The following is a 16,402-nucleotide window of genomic DNA, read 5'->3' as shown; positions in this document are numbered from 1 at the left end:
ACAAGTGTAAACGACAGCTACAGCGGCTTGTATCTCTGCGCGACGCCTTGTAGACTACCTGGGCTCGGATTTTCCTGAATGAGCTGGGAGTCGAGGAACATCGCTCTGTGACCCTTCCGTCAGAATCAGGGCTCCAGTTGTTACCTTGCTCAGCTTCCCCGGCGCCTTGTCGCCTTAGCCGGCACAGACATTGCGCTTCGTGAGAGCTCCCATAGAACATAAGTAGCCACTTATATGTGAAAAGAAAACGGACTTCCATATATATCTGAAACGCTCCACTCAGACTATTAGTGATAGGGGCAGCGATGTCAAACACAGATTAGTCTGTCATTGGTGTGGACCCTTCACATAGTCAGCTATAGACCGACGATTATTAGACTCACCAAACGAGAAGTGTATTAGACAGAAGCAAGACCAACCATTGCTCCACGTTGTACCCCATCTCTCCCGACCGGATAATAATGCTATTGGTTCTCTCATCAATGAAGGGGTCCCAGGCAGCAGTAGGTCAACATGGGTAGGGTACGGCTCGGAAAGAGGGAAAAGTCACATTCAAAGAGATTCGTTGGTAACCCATCTGCATGGGAATCCCATCAATTACAAGTGAGCCGAAGCAGCGAATAATGACCATATTTTCGCAGGCTTGAGACTGATTCTATGCTGAGCATAAGCGTGGATTACATGGTCTATGCGTGCAGGCTTAGTGACTTGGCACTGTTGACAGGGATTAGCCTAGCAGTCCGCCTCGTCTTACCCCTCCTTCTCCAACATCCATAAGCGCCTCTATCCTCCTCTTCGCCCTTTCCCTCTGATCCGTGCCCGGAACCTACCATTTCTGGGATCGAATAGGCATAAATAAGTGGACGGGGGATAAACCTGCACGCGGCTGCCACAGTCACCTGCACGCTCACTATGTCAGACACAGAGCAGTACACCGTTGGCTGGATATGTGCCCTGGAAACAGAATACATCGCTGCCCGAGCGTTCCTCGAAAAGAAACACGATCGTCCAGAAACGCTTTCACGAAATGATAACAATCACTACACACTAGGAGAGATCGGAGGGCACCACGTCGTTATTGCCGTTCTCCTCAAGGGAGAATGCGGAACCTCATCAGCCGCCAGCGTGGCACGAGACATGGTACACAGCTTCCCCAACTTTCGATTTGGTCTGATGGTGGGAATCGGGGGCGGAGCGCCCAGTACAAAACATGATATCCGTCTCGGTGACATTGTCGTGAGCTCACCTCGAAATGGACGAGGCGGCCTGATTCAGTACGACTTTGGCAAGGACTTCCAAGGAAAGGATTTCCAGCAAACGGGATTTCTCAATCAGCCACCACCAATCCTGCGCACGGCCGTAGCTGGGCTCAAGGCGCGGTATATGGAGGAAGGTAATCAGCTGAAGGAGAGCATTCAGGCCGTGCTTGAGGGGAATGAGCGACTAGAACGAAAATACGCACCACCGCCCCCCGAAGCTGATAAGCTTTATGAGAGCTCCTTCGTTCATCCGAATCCCCAGGAAGAATGTGGGAAGGTCTGTGACAATTCAAAGGTGATTCAGCGACCACCGCGAACTGACGAGGATGACGATCCTGCTATCCACTACGGCCTAATTGCATCCGGTAACCGGGCTATCAACAACGCGATGTTCCGCGACAAGGTCGTGGCAGAACAAGATGTTCTTGGTTTTAAGATGGAGGCAGCTGGGCTGATGAACCACTTCCCCTGCTTGGTCATCCATGGAATTTGCGACTACGCCGACTCTCACGAGAATAAGGAATGGCAGGGCTATGCTGCGATGGCGGCGGCTGCATATGCAAGAGATCTCTTGCGTGAGATAGTCCCTCGGAGGGTGTATTCTGAGCGGAGGGCTATTGAAGTTATCGAAGGTTAGTTTTAATTATGCCGAATTGTTTTGTCATTTCTGATACTTGTTTGGCAGAGATGAGAACGAGTCTGGATAATGTGTCCGGGAACATCGACAATATCCATTCGATCACTACTGCATTGGCTAAGAAGATCGAAGGCGTGGTGCAGAGTATTGATCTTAAGGAGCTGCCGTTCGCCGAAGGAGCCGAGTTTGGAACCTATATGGACCAACATGAAGACGACTGCTTGCCAGGGACTAGAGAGAACGTTCTCCACGAGGTCGAAGATTGGGCTACCTTGCCAGAGGGCAAATGCATGTTCTGGCTCAATGGTCTAGCTGGAACCGGCAAGTCGACCATAGCACGAACCATGGCAAGCATGTTTCAGCAGCGAGGATTGCTTGGGGCGTCCTTCTTCTTCAAAAGAGGCAAAGGAGACTGTGGTCGCGCAACTCGGTTCTATCCAACCATTGCCAGGGAGCTGTTCAACAAAGTTCCAGAGCTGCGCGCTTCAATCCTACAGGTCATCCAGGACGATCCTCGGATTTCGATGAGACCATTCAAGGAGCAGTTTGAACAGCTGATTCAGCAGCCACTTGATAAGCTTTGTCAAGCCAAGCAGCTGATATCCCCGCTAGTAATCGTGATTGACGCAATAGATGAGTGCGAAAACGAGAATGATATTCGAGTTATCCTGCAGCAGTTGCCACGCGCAGTGTCTCTGCGGTTCTTCATTACCAGTCGACCTGAACTAGCTGTTCGACTGGGGTTCCATGCCGTGGAAAATAGTTATCAGGAGTTGATCCTCCATGAGATTCCTGGATCAGTGATAGAAAACGACATCTCTCTGTTCCTAAAACACAAGCTTGTAGAAATTAGCAAGCAGCGAGGCCTTTGCCTTGACTGGCCCAGAGAGCCGCACTTTAGAGCTCTGCTATCTCAGTCGATTCCATTGTTCATTTTTGCTGCAACTGTCTGCCGCCTCTTCGAGGATTACAACCTGGACCCGGAGCAATGTCTTACTGAGATTCTCGACAATCAAAATGAGGAGTCGAAACTAGAACAAACATATCTCCCAGTCTTGAATCGAGCCCTTTCTGCATACGATGGAAAGAGGAAAATCCAACTGATTCGAGACGTTCGGGAGGTCCTTGGTACAATCATTCTTCTTCAGAACCCACTCTCTATTATCTCCCTATCCAGCCTCATGGGAATTACGACAAGCTCAATCAGAGCGAGAATAAGTTCTCTACACTCAGTATTAAACATACCAAACGATCACACACTGCCAGTAATGATCTTCCATTCGTCATTTCGAGACTTCCTTCTTGACCCCTACACCCGCGAGAAAACCCATCTCTGGGTCGATAAAGAGGAGACTAACGCCAAGCTGAGCAACTACTGTCTGTCCGTGATGAGGAACCGACTGAAGAGAAATATATGCAATCTCCCAAGCCATGGGACGCAACGCAAAGATCTTCACGCCGAGCTTATCAATGACAAATTGCCATCAGAGCTGCAGTACGCATGCCGGTACTGGATTCATCATACGGCACAAAGCAAAGATTCCATACTTCAGGTTGACGATGTTTTTGCTTTTCTTCAAGTCCACTTTCTTCACTGGGTGGAGGTGATGAGCATACTGGGTTTCGTCTCAGAGGTTATAGTAGGAATTACTTCCCTTAAGTCGGTGCTGCCCGTAAGTTCTTAGCAAGCCATCTAGAATTGTCTTACTCACATTAATAGGGTGATAAGAATCCGAAGATATCTGAATTCCTGGACGACGCAAAGAGGTTCGTCCTAAAGAACAGCCAGATAGCGGATATTGCTCCCTTACAGATCTACATCTCAGGGTTACTATTTGCACCCAAGAAGACTGATTCGGACAGTCTTTGAAAGAGCGATTCCTAGCTGGATACACCAATGGCCAAGGGTGGATGATGAAAACTGGGGCTCCGATTGGCAGACCCTGAGAGGCCACTCAGACAAGGTGTTTTCAATTGCTTTCTCACCAAATAGCAAACTGCTAGCTTCTGTCTGCTGTGATGGGACTATCAAACTCTGGGATGTCCTTACAGGCGAGCTCAAGCATACCCTGGAAGACTTCGTGGTCGTCGAATCACTCGTCTTCTCACCCGACGGCCAACTGCTGGCATCCGGTTCCAGCTCACATATCACCCTCTGGGACCCAGTTACAGGCGAGCCCAACCGGACCCTGGAGGACGACTCATGTGACGAAGATTTCTCCGTAATCCTTTCGAATCTTGGGTCCAAACTAGAAAACTTCTCTGCCCAAGACTGGCACGAAAGCGTCCTGTCAGATCCTGCCAAGCCAATGAATAAGCCAGCCTTGCAGGACGATCGCTGGGTTACTATTCGCGGTCAAAGGGAGGTGTGGCTGCCTTTTGATTATACCCCAGTTTGTTCAACGGCCACAGATGGCGCTATAGAAGTCGGATGTGCAAGTGGAAGAGTTTGCGTTATTTGGTTTTCTTTATAGTGTAGTTGTCCTAGAGATTTACATTGCCAGGGTTAATGGTTCTAGATTGCCAGTATATCTGCTTCCAAGGTCCGAAACCTATATGTACAATCTACTATTTCAGAATAATATAGATGTTCATTCAATGCAGAAAGATCTGGCGAATTGATAGTCCCTTTGTATTATCTTTATTCTAAGCCCAGCTTTATAAGGTAATATGTAGCTCTCCTAACGTACTAGAGCAAAGAGAGCAGCCCTCACCACAAAAGCCTCACTGTGATCACAATCAACCTTCCTTGCTAATTTTCAAATCCTCCATTGCCCCCTCAACCGCCGCCAAATTCTCATAGTACCCCACCGTCCCCTGCGGCGCAATGCGCTCATCCTCCAGCATCGTCAAAAACGACACCGTCCACACCTGACTCCCATGAGTCGCAAAATGAGCCTGGTCAATAACCATCCTTGCCTTGGCCACCGGTGCAGTGCACACTTTATTCAGGTGGACGATCTTGCCCTCAATGAGGAAGGGCACGCGGAGCGTTTCGCCGTGGCGGATCGTCAGTGGGGCATACTTGTTACCATCGAGGAGGGCAATGTCGCAGAGGATGCAGTCTTCGTTTGTGGGTGGTGCGAGGATGAGTGTCCAGGCTGTTATGGGGGCTTCGAAGGTTGCTTGGATTGAGGCGATGTAGATAGTGAAGTGGTCCACGGTGGGAGTGGGGTGTGGCAGAGTGATGCTGCTGGTAGAGGAGGACATTCTTCTTGTTGTTCTTAGATCGGAAGACAACATATTCTGTATGATATAGACGGGGAGGTTGAGGGCTTATATAGTGCGTGCCATTTGTTTAATAGAATGAAAGCATTAGATTGCCTGAACAATGTGTGGATGATGATATCATTCAGGTATAAAGGCCCTGTCTGTCTCCATCGAGCCTTTATCCTGAGCAAACAAATGGCATTATTGTATTTAGTTTTGCTCCTGCTTCGTCCTTGCTTTGCCCGCTGGTTTGTGCGCAGATTGGGTTTGGAACTTTACATGTATGTTGATAGAGGCTTATAGCAAATCCCTCGGCGATATTCGTACGGGAAGCATAATCCGCGATTTCTCTGGTGGAATAGCACAAGAGAGAACTAACTAGATTCTCTGGACTATTTGTAGAACTTGACGAGAGCAAAAAATGGTGATCCACAGAGAGATAGTCATTTCCATCTCACTGGTGGATCAGTTAGGGCTTACTTGCACTCGGATGCAACTACGATGGAAAGAATGTCTCTTAGAAAACGCTTGAAGTCTCATAAACAGGATGGAGATACTCCTCCTTTTATTTTTTATTATAGTAAGTGATCAAACATGGTATCTAATCAATCGCGGCGACGCTGAAAGAGAAGAGCCGGGAAAGACCACTTTGGCCCTGCAAGCCTGCTGAACAATAAGCACCACTCACAAGAAGGATAACTCACCTGGAACCCCGCCACTCAGTTATCATCCATACCCAGAGTCTCCAACCACTTCGTCACCCGATCAACCGAAGCTCCTCCCTTGGAATCCACCTCTACCTCCACCTTGACCTCCGCCTTGACCGCAGCTTCACCCCCCTTCTCCAACTCCCTCAACTTGACAGAATACCCCACGGCCGTCCCCGAGGGCACAATCCCCTCGCGCTCAAGCGCATGCAAGAAACTCTGATCCCAAGGCTCCGGCTTCCTCGCAAAGACCGCCGCAATGCGCAGAATCTTCTCTCTCATCAACGGGTGGACCTTGCCGACCTCCTGCATCGGCAGCGGGACAGTATCGCCGCCCGGGACGAACGGGAAACGGAACATTCGGCCCTGGTAGACGAGGCTGTCGCCAACTGCGCGCTGCTCAAAGGGCGGCATGATGAAGTTGTAGAGGCTGTTCTTGAAGTCGGGGGTTGCGAGCACGAGGAGCCACATGTTGAGCGGGTTACCTGGTTCGGGGCGCGCGGGGCCAAGGTAGATGGTTAGGTGGGCTAGGTTGTCGAGCGCGGGGTCTAGGCTGATGTTTTTGTGGTAGCGGTGGCGATCGTATGAAGACATTTTGATCTGGCTTGGCTGATGTGTGTATGGTTGTTTAAGAGTGAAAATGCTTGCAAAGGTTGGAAGGGATTGAGTAGTTCGAGTGAGATGGGACTATACTTGATGAATGAGGGAGACGCTTATATAGGCTTTTGTGCTTTGTCTGGCGCTTATTGGAAAGAGGAACAAAAATAAGCTTTGTCCCTGATAATATGGACAATTCTTTTCTTTGACTACGCTGTTAATTATCTGGAACAAGGGTCATTGTGCATGCCTACCAGCTCTTGTTCCATTGTTTTTCTGGCCTTGCAGAAAAACAATCAAGATCTATAGCCACATTGACACATACACTAGCTGAACCTCTAGGCTTATCTAAACCGTATGGAACTGATTTGGCTTCTTGATAGCGGCCATCTTGCCTCATACGCGCATCCAACGAAAGAACGGTAGGCGCAATGGATTCGCTGTGTGAGCTGTTCTAGATAAATTCAGATGATACTACTGAGCCGTCTAATCGACCATATTCAGGAGAACAAATAATTACAACATGCTAACGATATCATTTCTGGTTTGATCAGGTCTAGGCACTGCTTGGTGGAAGTACGACACTGGCAGGAAGCTTAGGTTCATCCAAACAGACCCATGACGCCTAGTGGAAAGAGATCTCGAAATCTAGCTATATTAAAGATCTATTCCGATGCAGAAAATAACAAACAGCAACCATCCTTCCTTACGCAGGACGGCGCGAAAAATCCACCTTGGGTGTCCCATCGAACCACCTGCACGTAAACATACCTCGATTAGCCGACGAATCAAGCAACAAGACCGAACTCGAAAAGCTAGATACTCACATATCCTCCATACTAACATCCTGCATCGCCTCAACGAGCTCATCAACAGGACTTGCGTCACACCAGTCACCCTCTCTAGACTCCAGGGTCCCAAGTCCTGTCCCTCCCATATCCGACTCATCCTCATCCCAAACCCCATCTTTAATCCCAAAAACCCTCTCCGCATACTCCTCCTTCGTCCCAGCAGGCACAATACCCTCCCACTCAAGCCCAGACAGAAACCCCGCATCCCAATCCTCACCCCTCCGCAGCGCCAGCACCGCGTGCTGGAAAATGGCGTTTTGGTCCTGGGGGTTGACACTGCAGACTTCTTGGACTTCTGCTAGGAGGGTGGGCATGTCGTGGGTTGTCGCGGGGAAGGCTAGTGTTTGTGTATGTATGTGTGTTTGTGTTTGGGGCTGGGTAGTTCTGGTGAGCGTGCCGATGTAGTGCCCCCTGTAGCCGGAATCCTTTGTGAAGACGTAGGCGAGAGCGAGGCCTGGTTTGCGGTACGGCGAGTCGAGGGCTATGATCCAGTTTTCGACGTCGAGGTGGCCGATATGGAGGGTTAGGTGGTGGGGTGTGTGGAGGTTGGATGGGTGGGTTCGCATTTTGGTTGATGTGTGGGGAGAGTTTGGGTAGATGGAGTTTCTAGAAGGTGGATTAGAAGGGCATGGATTAATGGGGTCTTCTGGACGTCTATATAATGTTTCTGCTTCTTTGTTGCGCATGATTCATATCATCAGAAGAGCATCGGCTTCGCGTAATTTCTTGGATGGACTAGCTCTTTGTTGGTGAAGGGCATTTTCCCGTGAATTCCTTTATAGGCAAGATCATTTATTTTCCACGATCCAAAAAAACAAGAGAGACCAGGCATAGTGTATTAGAGGAGAGATCATTTGGTTTCTACAAAGAGATGAGAGTCTATCCACATAATATACATGCACCTCAGCCGTACCAGATACTGGCCAAAAACAAAGCCACCTCACCCGGCCCTATCCAACGCCTGCCCCAAACACATCTGATAATAAACCCCCCTCCTCCCAAGCAACTCCTCATGAGTCCCCCTCTCCACAATCCTGCCCTGAACAAGCACATAAATACAATCTGCCCCCTTCACCGTCGAAAGCCGATGCGCAATCGCAATCGTCGTCCGCCCCACGCTCGCTTCTTCCAACGCCGCCTGCACAACCCTCTCACTCTCCGTATCGAGTGCGCTCGTCGCCTCATCCAGAAGTAAGAGTCGCGGTTTCCGGAGCAGCGCACGCGCAATTGCGATTCGTTGGCGTTGGCCGCCGGAGAAGAGACTACCCCGTGATCCGCAAGGTGTCGAGAAGCCGTTGGGGAGGGAGGCTATGAAGTCGTAGGCGTTGGCCTGGTGGCAAGCAGAGTGGATTTCGGATTCGGCGATCAGGCTGGCGTTCGGGATGCCGAGGGTTATGTTTTCGAGGACCGTGCCCTGGTACAGGATTGGTTCCTGTTGGACGAGGGAGAGGTGCGATCGGTAGGTTTGGAGCGGGATGTTGGTGATTGCGGTTTCGTCGAGGGTTATGCAGCCTGAAGACGGGTTGTAGTAGCGCTCTAACAGTGCGATTATGCTCGACTTGCCGTGGCCCGAGGGGCCGACGAAGGCTATGGATTGGCCGGGCTTGACCTGATTATATTCAGTCAGTCATTTATCTTCGGTGTACGGAGGATTTATTGGTGGATGGCTGTACTTTGATGTTCAGATCTGTGAGAACGGGCCGGTTCGGTCTGGTTGGGTATCGGAATTCGATGTTCCGTAGTTCCAAGCAAGCTGCTTGGTCCTGCTCTTTCTCGGGAGTGTTATCGCTGGGGCTGTTTTCATCCGAACCCTCATCCCGTACACTCGGGACTAGAGAGCGAAGCCAGAAGATGTAGTTGCATGCGCCCCGAGCCTTTGTCAGACCTACCAGCTGGTTAGTGGCGCACCAAGCTCAGAAGCAAAATACTTACTAGTAGTAAACATGAAAAACGACGCAGCCGCCTCCCCAGATAGGATAGCTCCCATAACAACAATGTATAGCCGCGTACTCGAGTACTCGCCAGTGGAGAGCAGCCGTCCTCCGTACCTACCGCGGGTTAGTCCGAGTAAACACCGATAAGAAAGGAAGAGAGCACATACCAAAAGCTCAACGCCATAGACAACAACGAAAGCGACTGCGTAAGCGCCAGCCACGCCGTGGTCCACACCAGCCCCCTAATACTCCTCCGCTCAATGCCCCTGAGGATACCCGTATACCGCTCGAGAATAACCGGTTCGATTGCCAACGACGCAACGGTGCGAATAGCAGAAATCGCCTCGCCCGCGAGCGCCGCGCTCTCCGCAAACCGATCCCCGTTACTCTTCTCAAGCTGCGTCTCCAGACGGATCCGCAGATACCCGCAGGAGGTGATGGGGATCATGGCCCCTGCCAGGACGACGAGGCCAAGTTTCCAGCCGACGGCGATGGAGAGGATGGAGCTGGAGAGGATGTTGACGAGGGCGATGATTATGATTCCGATGTTGAAGCCGAGAAGTTCTTGGAGGCTGGTGGGTTTTGTCGAGAGGTGTGAGACCAATGACCCGGTTGTGTGTGAGGGTTGGTCGTAGAAGGTCATGTCTTGTGTTATGTAGCTGCGAAACATTTGCATGCGGTAGGCGTAGACGGCGGTCTGTGCGCATTAGTTTATCAAACGCGTTTCTTATGAGAAGGGAAGGGGAAAAACGTACTGTTGAGATGATGTTGGTTACCCAGCCAAGTGTCGCGTATACGATTAGGATGACGAGCGCCAGGACGAAAAACATGAGCGCGTAGAATTCGCCTCGGTCCATCATTTCTGCCGTGTCTGAGATTTGAAACGCGTCTAGGGATCTCGCAAAGACGAACGCGAGGACTGGATAGCTGCCACCTATGAAAGCTGTTAACCATCAAGTCTTGCAAAAGGCGTCCGCGGTGATGCATAAGTACCCCCAACAATACAAGCAACCACCACAATCACAAATTCCATCCACAGCTCGCGTCTTTCCTTGACCAGGATTGCTATACACCGCAGTAGACTCTGGTTGCCTATAGAGTCAGTCTCCAGCTCGAGAGCAGTAGTGTCCCTCGCGCTTTCCGCTTTTACGGAGGGCATGTTGGCGACTGGAACCTCTTCTGAAGAGTCTTCCTCTTCAGGCCTTGCACCTTCACCAGTCTTAACCTTCCCCAAATCCTGCGCTTTGATCAGCCTATGATACGTCCCCCCGGCTTTATTGAGCTCATCATGCGTCCCCTTCTCAATGATCTGCCCCTTGGAGAGAACCACAATCTGATCCGCCTTCCTGATAGTCGACAGCTTATGCGCAATGACGACCGTTGTCCGCGAGGCAGAAACATTATCCAAAGCCTCTTGCACAATCTTCTCCGCGCGCGGGTCAAGCGCGCTGGTTGCTTCATCAAGGATGAGCACTTTCGGGTCCGATACGATACTCCTGGCAATTGCGATTCGCTGCTTCTGGCCGCCGGAGAGGACGCTTGCGCGTTCGCCGACTTGGGTGTCGTAGCCCTATTTCCTCAAAGTAAGCAGATACCTTGGAAGAAGACTGGGAGGCAGAGTCTGACGTACTTCAGGCAAGCTCTCAATGAACTCATGTGCATACGCCGCCTTGCAAGCCTCCATGACCCTCTCCAGCTGCGCCTCGCGGGAACCATGGATATAATCCGTCCCCGCAAGACCGTACGCCACATTCTCAAACACCGTCCCATTGAACAACGTAGGTTCCTGCTGCACAATCCTAACATTCGTCCTCAACCACCGCACATTAAGCTCGCGAATATCCACCCCGTCCAACAACACCCGTCCTTCAACCGGATCATACCACCTCTCCAGCAGCGCCGAGACCGTACTCTTTCCGGATCCACTCGGCCCCACCAGCGCGGTAGTCTTGTTCGCGGCGACAGCGAGGCTGAAATTCTCGAAAACGCGCACCTGCGGGCGCGTGGGGTATGCGAAGGCGATGTTTGAGAATTCGATCTGGCCGTGGCAGGTCTCGGGCTGTTTTCCTGACGTCGAGAGTGCGTCGATGCTCGGTTCGTGGTCAATGACTTCCCACATGAACTGTGCTGCCGAGGCGGCGCGGGTGATTTGCACGATTTGCGGGGCGATTTGGGTCATGGATGTTGCGGCGACGATTACGGCGAAGATCACGCTGTTTAAACAGAATGGAGTGAGTTAGCAAGACGTGTAGTTAGTTGATAGGGACGGAAGGAGGGAGGCACGGGCAACACACGTAACAACCGCCCCGGGCTCCTCAATCTCCCCACGCGCGTACATGCGAATCCCCTGCCAGAACGCCAGCCCGTACCCGGCATACACACAAAAGAACTCGCCCGCATAGAGAACAGCCATGTTCCCGGACTGCCTAACCCCCAACCTCCTCGCCTCGCCCGCAAACGCCTCATACTTGGCGGTCAGCGCCTCAAACGCACTAAAAGCATGCACAGTCTTCATACTCGCAAAGACCTCCTCAGCTAGACTCCCCGCGTCGGAATCCACGCGCAAGATCGCATTCTCAGCTTTGACAAGAAATGCCGAGCAGATGGTCGTGATGAGCAGGATCGCGGGGGCGATGCAGATGGTTATGAGGGTGAGTTTCCACTGCACCGCGAAGGCGAGGACGAAGGCTGCGATGAAGGTCGAGGTCCCTTGTAGGACGAAGCCGAGCTTTTCCGAGGTCCCGCTGTTGATTAGATTCGCGTTTGTGGTTACGTGGGTGACGGGGGAGCCGCTGAGGGAGGCGTCGAAGAAGGAGATGGGTTGTTGGAGGAGGCGGGTTAGGAAGGCTGTTCGGAGGGCTTTCGTTGTGCGGAGGGAGGAGATGGAGATGGAGAGCTGGAGTAACAGCGAGATTAGAATGAGAGCTGGTGATGTTGAGGCGTACTTACTGTCCAGAGGTAAACCAGCGCAAACTTTCCGACAAACAGATACACAAAGTAAAGCCTAGATAGGTAACACAAATCAGACTCACAAGTATGGCAATGAGTAGGAGATTAATGCCATACACAAAGCTATCCAAATCATCCCGAAACTCCCCTGGCGAGCTCTGCCCCGTCGCAAGGTCATTGAACGTCGTAAGCATCTTCCCAAAGAGCAGATCCATCAGTGGAAGCGCAGAGCCCGCACCGATGGCTCCCACCAGGGCCAGCGCATTGAGAGTCCAGCCAAAGGAGTCGGCATAGCTGAAGATGCGGAGGTAGCTTTGGAGCCCGCCGCTTGGTGGATTGTTCTCAGAGTCTGATCGTTTATTGTCTTCGTGTGTTTCTGGAGTGGGTGATGGTGGAAGTGAAGGGGCGTGATGGGGTGGGGGTGCAGTAGATTGAGTGGCCATGCTGCGAGGCAGTCATTGTGTTACGGTGATCAAGTCACAATTGGACCGGGATGGCCAGGATAAAGTACATTGTTCTCGCTGTGAGTGGATCCCGCGGGCCCCGAGTCCCTTGACAGTGTGTGGCGGAGCACCCGCGGATTCCGCAGGCTCGATGCCTACCTACGTATGGAGAGCTAGTGAAAAAGTTCAGATATTAATTTTGCTCTTATGGTACCTCGTATCTGATTAAAAAGAAAGAATCAGCAATAATAAAGCAAAACAGAAAACGCAAAAGGAACAAACGCCTGACCCAAATGCTGTGCAACTAATACGCCCTTACCCCATCTCCAAATCTGATATAAATAAGGGATAAACGACGAAACCCATGTAAACAACTTTTTTTCCTCGTATATCATTTTGTTTGTATATCAAAGTCAAATTAGTCGTGCAAAAGAATGAACCAAGATTTCATCCCCTCCCCGTGCCGAAAATCGCCGTCCCGCCATTCCTCTTGTCAATCTGTCCGGGCGAATGCAAGAATATTAACCACTCCTTCAGCCCCCAGATAAGCAATGCGATCTCTTGCGGTGACTTGTTATTGCCATAAAACACCCCCCGATTCGAGCGGATGTTATTATCTGCCACCCTCCACAAAAACCGCGCATGATGGTCGTATTTATCCCAGGCGGATTTATCCAGTGTATCGATGGAGAACCGGCATTTATCATCGGCCTCGCCCTCCTTGAGTCTTTTCACAACGGCGTTGAGGCGCACGCCGGTCTTGAGGTGGGGACGATCGCGGAGGTAATCATTCCAGAGTTCGATCCATGGGCCTTTGACGAGATCTGACTGGACCCAGGCTAACCAGTCTTTTTCCGAGGTGAGGTTCACCGCAGCTTGGAGCCGGCGCTTGCCGGTTGGCCAGGGTTTGGCTTTGGGGTCTTCGGTAGGTTGACCGGTTGGTTCTTCGGGTTCTAGAGAGGAATTAGGTTTATGTTTAGAATTTTTGACACAGACATGGTGGATTGTAGACGGACCTTCGACGGCGAGTGGCTCGATGTCTAGTTTAGTGTCTAGATTCTCTGTAGATGTCCCGGGGTTGACTTCGGCAGCCTCGCTAGGCTCGGCAGTTTGCTCGACGAAAAGGGATTCAGAGGACATTCTGGCGCATGTGTCCTACCACGAGCATGTCTTCCGGGGAAAGTACGAGAAGAGAGGTAGGAAATTCGAGAGATTCTGCTAAGAATGGCAATTGAGTGGTTGAAGAGGAAAGGATATCCTGCAGATGTCGTTGGAGGGTTCAGGGAATGAAGGTCGTAAAGAATAAAGATAAAGTAAGTGAGTGGATAACTGCTCAGACCACAGCTATATGCAAGAGAACTATGGCAATCCTTATTCTAAGGTGAGGTTCATCTGAAGGTAACGTAAAATAGAAAGCTGCTGGGATATCCGACTTACCTCTCAGAAGGAAGAAAGGTCTCTGCAACTGGCGCAGTAATACCTAGTAGTGACGAGTGTCGAGATATATAGGGTAGGAAGTCCGTAATGTGTTACTGATGACAGATGTCCTGCCCTTATCGAATTCCAAATGAAACTGCTCGCCCGCCTCAAGAGTTGGTGGGTTGAAACAGACCAAGTCTATAATGAGGAGACGGATTGGAACGAAGATTCATAGTCTGATTCGCTGGCAGAGCATTGATTATGCATCTGTGGGTTTTGACTAGCTTACAGCATAGTCACTAAACATACAAGAACAGCGGGCGAGTAAGAAGAATCGCTAATCAGCAAGCGGTTCGTTCTCGTATGCCCGCTCTGCTAGTACCATCATTTCATTAAACTCCTGTTGTCCATCCCAATCTGAAGGGGGGAGCACAATCTCAAATGAAGTCCGCGAGCCATTGAAGGCTCCCCCGCGAAGATCCTGTGGATCACCATCTCTGCTCTGATCCTTGTCCAGACACATCTCCACCGAAGTCAACTGAGGAGAGCGTCCATCGGCCGCATCCTCCGTTATTTCCTGAAATTGGGGCACGTAATTTCTCCCTTTCCATAGACGCTTGCCTCTCTTGTTGTTCAGGTTGAAGCCGACGAAGGACCGGAGCTGCGAGGGCAAGACATTCCTGAGTCGGAAATTGTCTCGCGGCTTCCCAAGAAAGAGTTCAAGTTGGATCACCAGTCTGTTGAGCTTTGTAAAGTGCTGCAAGCACCCGAGGCTGCTCTTGATGTTGCTGTAGTAGCCCGGGTACTCATCATCGTCGTTCCACGAGTTACTCACAAGAATATTGAGATATTGGAGGGAATGGGCGTGGGGATCAAGAATTCGTTTTAGTCGAGCGGCATCTTGTTGGATCGGTTCAGCCGAGTAGGCAACAAGATGCAAGAACTTTAGGCTTTTGAGACACCTGGTACTAGATAGTACACTCTCGAGGATGTCGAGAGGCTGGGCCGGGACAGGAGCAGCGTCACGGGATATCGTAGGACTTAGTTGAACGTTGAAACATGATCTCTGATCACCCTCTCCAACCCGTAAAGCCAGCTTCTCCAGACGCGGTAGACTAACGAGCATGAGCATATTTGCGGGGGCTGGCGTCCCGTGATTCATTGAGAGAGCTTTCAGGTTTGTGAGTTGAAAGAGGAGAACCCATTTCCAGGCAAAAGCGCTCGGTCGCTTGAGGGCATCCAGATTGTTCTTTTCGAGGGCCACAGCATACTCTTCGCTTGCTCGAAATTTGCGCTCTAGTCGATCCGTCTCTGCGGCCAAGAGGTCGTGCCAGGAGAAATCCTTATCGTTCTCTTCTGTTTCCCCAAGCTCCCGCTCTGAAGAGTAAGTGGTGATTGTGATTGCCCGAACCCGAGCCGCAAGATATGGCCGATGCGACCAATAACTCCCACAAGGCTGGCTTCCAAGTTGGCTTTCAGTAGCACCACAATCAACAGAAACAAAGAGCGAGGCCTGTCCGAGGTTTGATGTAATTTCTGATCGTGAAGCTCTTTTTCGTAAGTTTTCGGGGCCTCGACACATCACACGAGACCCTTCTTTAAAACTGAATACAAACTGAGAATACTGCACTCGAAGATTACCGGTCGTCTCATTCACACAGCAACTCTTAACCGCGCTAGAGCTTTTACAAACTCGATCTGGAGTTGACTGAGGAGAAGGATGTACCGAGATTGGGCGCCAACTTGAAGGTCTCGCCATTCTTTCCAGTTGTCGATTTCGATCCCGACGGCTCCTTGGGACAGGAATATTTCAGAACAAATGCGTGTCCTTACCTCCGCTGGAGCCGGTGATGCGATGTCTCTGGAGATCAATACTGCTAAGCGCGCGAAGGCTGCGAGTGTGAGGATGCCAGGTTTAGTGGGTTTTGGGGGAATCGATGGGAAGTTGAAATCGAATCGCATTAGACAGTGAGGATCGTGATTGTTTATTTATAAATGCCAGCCTGCGCTGTGTTTATGAGCCCGACACGGTGCTCGGATGCCTGGTGGTATGTGGGATACCCCTCGAGGCCTCGAGGTTGTCTTGCCCATGATCCCATTCCCGCCAACTCAGCCCCCACAACTCCAAGCCAGACTAACGAATTCAAGGGAGATGGTGCGCAACCCGCCCTAAGTCAAACAAAGTTTGTGGGGCGTTCGCAAGCTCACTGACTCGACACCTTTAGCCTTCAGGCCGCCTACAAAACTCGCAACAGGCCACGAACGAGAACTCGACTAGGAATGCTTTAGGCCTTCCGAGCGTACCAGTAGTAGCAGGTCACGTCAAGCGATCGCCACACATGTCCCAGCTCTCCAAGGCACAGCCCCATTGTCCCCATTATTAGATTTACGGTTAC

The 16,402-nt window shown here is 50.9% G+C and overlaps 7 protein-coding genes across 7 annotated transcripts; 1 reads left to right on the top strand and 6 right to left on the bottom strand.

Annotated features, from left to right (window-relative positions):
- Positions 1-789: 789 nt before the first annotated feature.
- BJX68DRAFT_273948 (purine and uridine phosphorylase) lies at positions 790-4,122 on the top strand (the record flags this gene model as incomplete). The annotated part of the gene is made up of 5 exons (XM_071047566.1): positions 790-1,891; positions 1,945-3,569; positions 3,617-3,663; positions 3,746-3,980; positions 4,069-4,122. Exons 1-5 carry the CDS (start codon positions 913-915, stop codon positions 4,120-4,122), a joined length of 2,940 nt encoding a protein of 979 aa, XP_070905983.1. The 5' UTR covers positions 790-912.
- Positions 4,123-4,635: 513 nt separating this feature from the next.
- Positions 4,636-5,106, bottom strand: BJX68DRAFT_260692 (uncharacterized protein; the record flags this gene model as incomplete). Its single annotated transcript, XM_071043949.1, has 1 exon — positions 4,636-5,106. One exon carries the CDS (start codon positions 5,104-5,106, stop codon positions 4,636-4,638), a length of 471 nt encoding a protein of 156 aa, XP_070905982.1.
- A 719-nt stretch (positions 5,107-5,825) lies between these two features.
- BJX68DRAFT_260691 (uncharacterized protein) lies at positions 5,826-6,407 on the bottom strand (the record flags this gene model as incomplete). Its single annotated transcript, XM_071043948.1, has 1 exon — positions 5,826-6,407. The coding sequence occupies one exon, from the start codon at positions 6,405-6,407 to the stop codon at positions 5,826-5,828; it is 582 nt and encodes a 193-aa protein (XP_070905981.1).
- Positions 6,408-7,116: 709 nt separating this feature from the next.
- BJX68DRAFT_260690 (uncharacterized protein) lies at positions 7,117-7,827 on the bottom strand (the record flags this gene model as incomplete). Its single annotated transcript, XM_071043947.1, has 2 exons — positions 7,117-7,165; positions 7,238-7,827. The coding sequence occupies 2 exons, from the start codon at positions 7,825-7,827 to the stop codon at positions 7,117-7,119; spliced, it is 639 nt and encodes a 212-aa protein (XP_070905980.1).
- Positions 7,828-8,201: 374 nt separating this feature from the next.
- On the bottom strand, positions 8,202-12,587 carry BJX68DRAFT_251687 (ABC transporter ATP-binding protein; the record flags this gene model as incomplete). Its single annotated transcript, XM_071042432.1, has 10 exons — positions 8,202-8,870; positions 8,935-9,146; positions 9,194-9,309; positions 9,363-9,892; positions 9,951-10,129; positions 10,189-10,765; positions 10,826-11,408; positions 11,490-12,091; positions 12,145-12,199; positions 12,262-12,587. 10 exons carry the CDS (start codon positions 12,585-12,587, stop codon positions 8,202-8,204), a joined length of 3,849 nt encoding a protein of 1,282 aa, XP_070905979.1.
- Positions 12,588-13,034: 447 nt separating this feature from the next.
- BJX68DRAFT_260688 (uncharacterized protein) lies at positions 13,035-13,727 on the bottom strand (the record flags this gene model as incomplete). Its single annotated transcript, XM_071043946.1, has 2 exons — positions 13,035-13,540; positions 13,604-13,727. The coding sequence occupies 2 exons, from the start codon at positions 13,725-13,727 to the stop codon at positions 13,035-13,037; spliced, it is 630 nt and encodes a 209-aa protein (XP_070905978.1).
- A 616-nt stretch (positions 13,728-14,343) lies between these two features.
- On the bottom strand, positions 14,344-15,588 carry BJX68DRAFT_260687 (uncharacterized protein; the record flags this gene model as incomplete). Its single annotated transcript, XM_071043945.1, has 1 exon — positions 14,344-15,588. The coding sequence occupies one exon, from the start codon at positions 15,586-15,588 to the stop codon at positions 14,344-14,346; it is 1,245 nt and encodes a 414-aa protein (XP_070905977.1).
- Positions 15,589-16,402: the final 814 nt, after the last annotated feature.

The sequence above is a fragment of the Aspergillus pseudodeflectus genome, assembly GCF_044049435.1.
Source record: "Aspergillus pseudodeflectus strain CBS 756.74 chromosome Unknown BJX68scaffold_1, whole genome shotgun sequence".
NCBI classification, from domain to species: domain Eukaryota; kingdom Fungi; phylum Ascomycota; class Eurotiomycetes; order Eurotiales; family Aspergillaceae; genus Aspergillus; species Aspergillus pseudodeflectus.
Note: the sequence above shows the minus strand (reverse complement) of the source record. Positions and strands in the feature narration are given on the sequence as shown.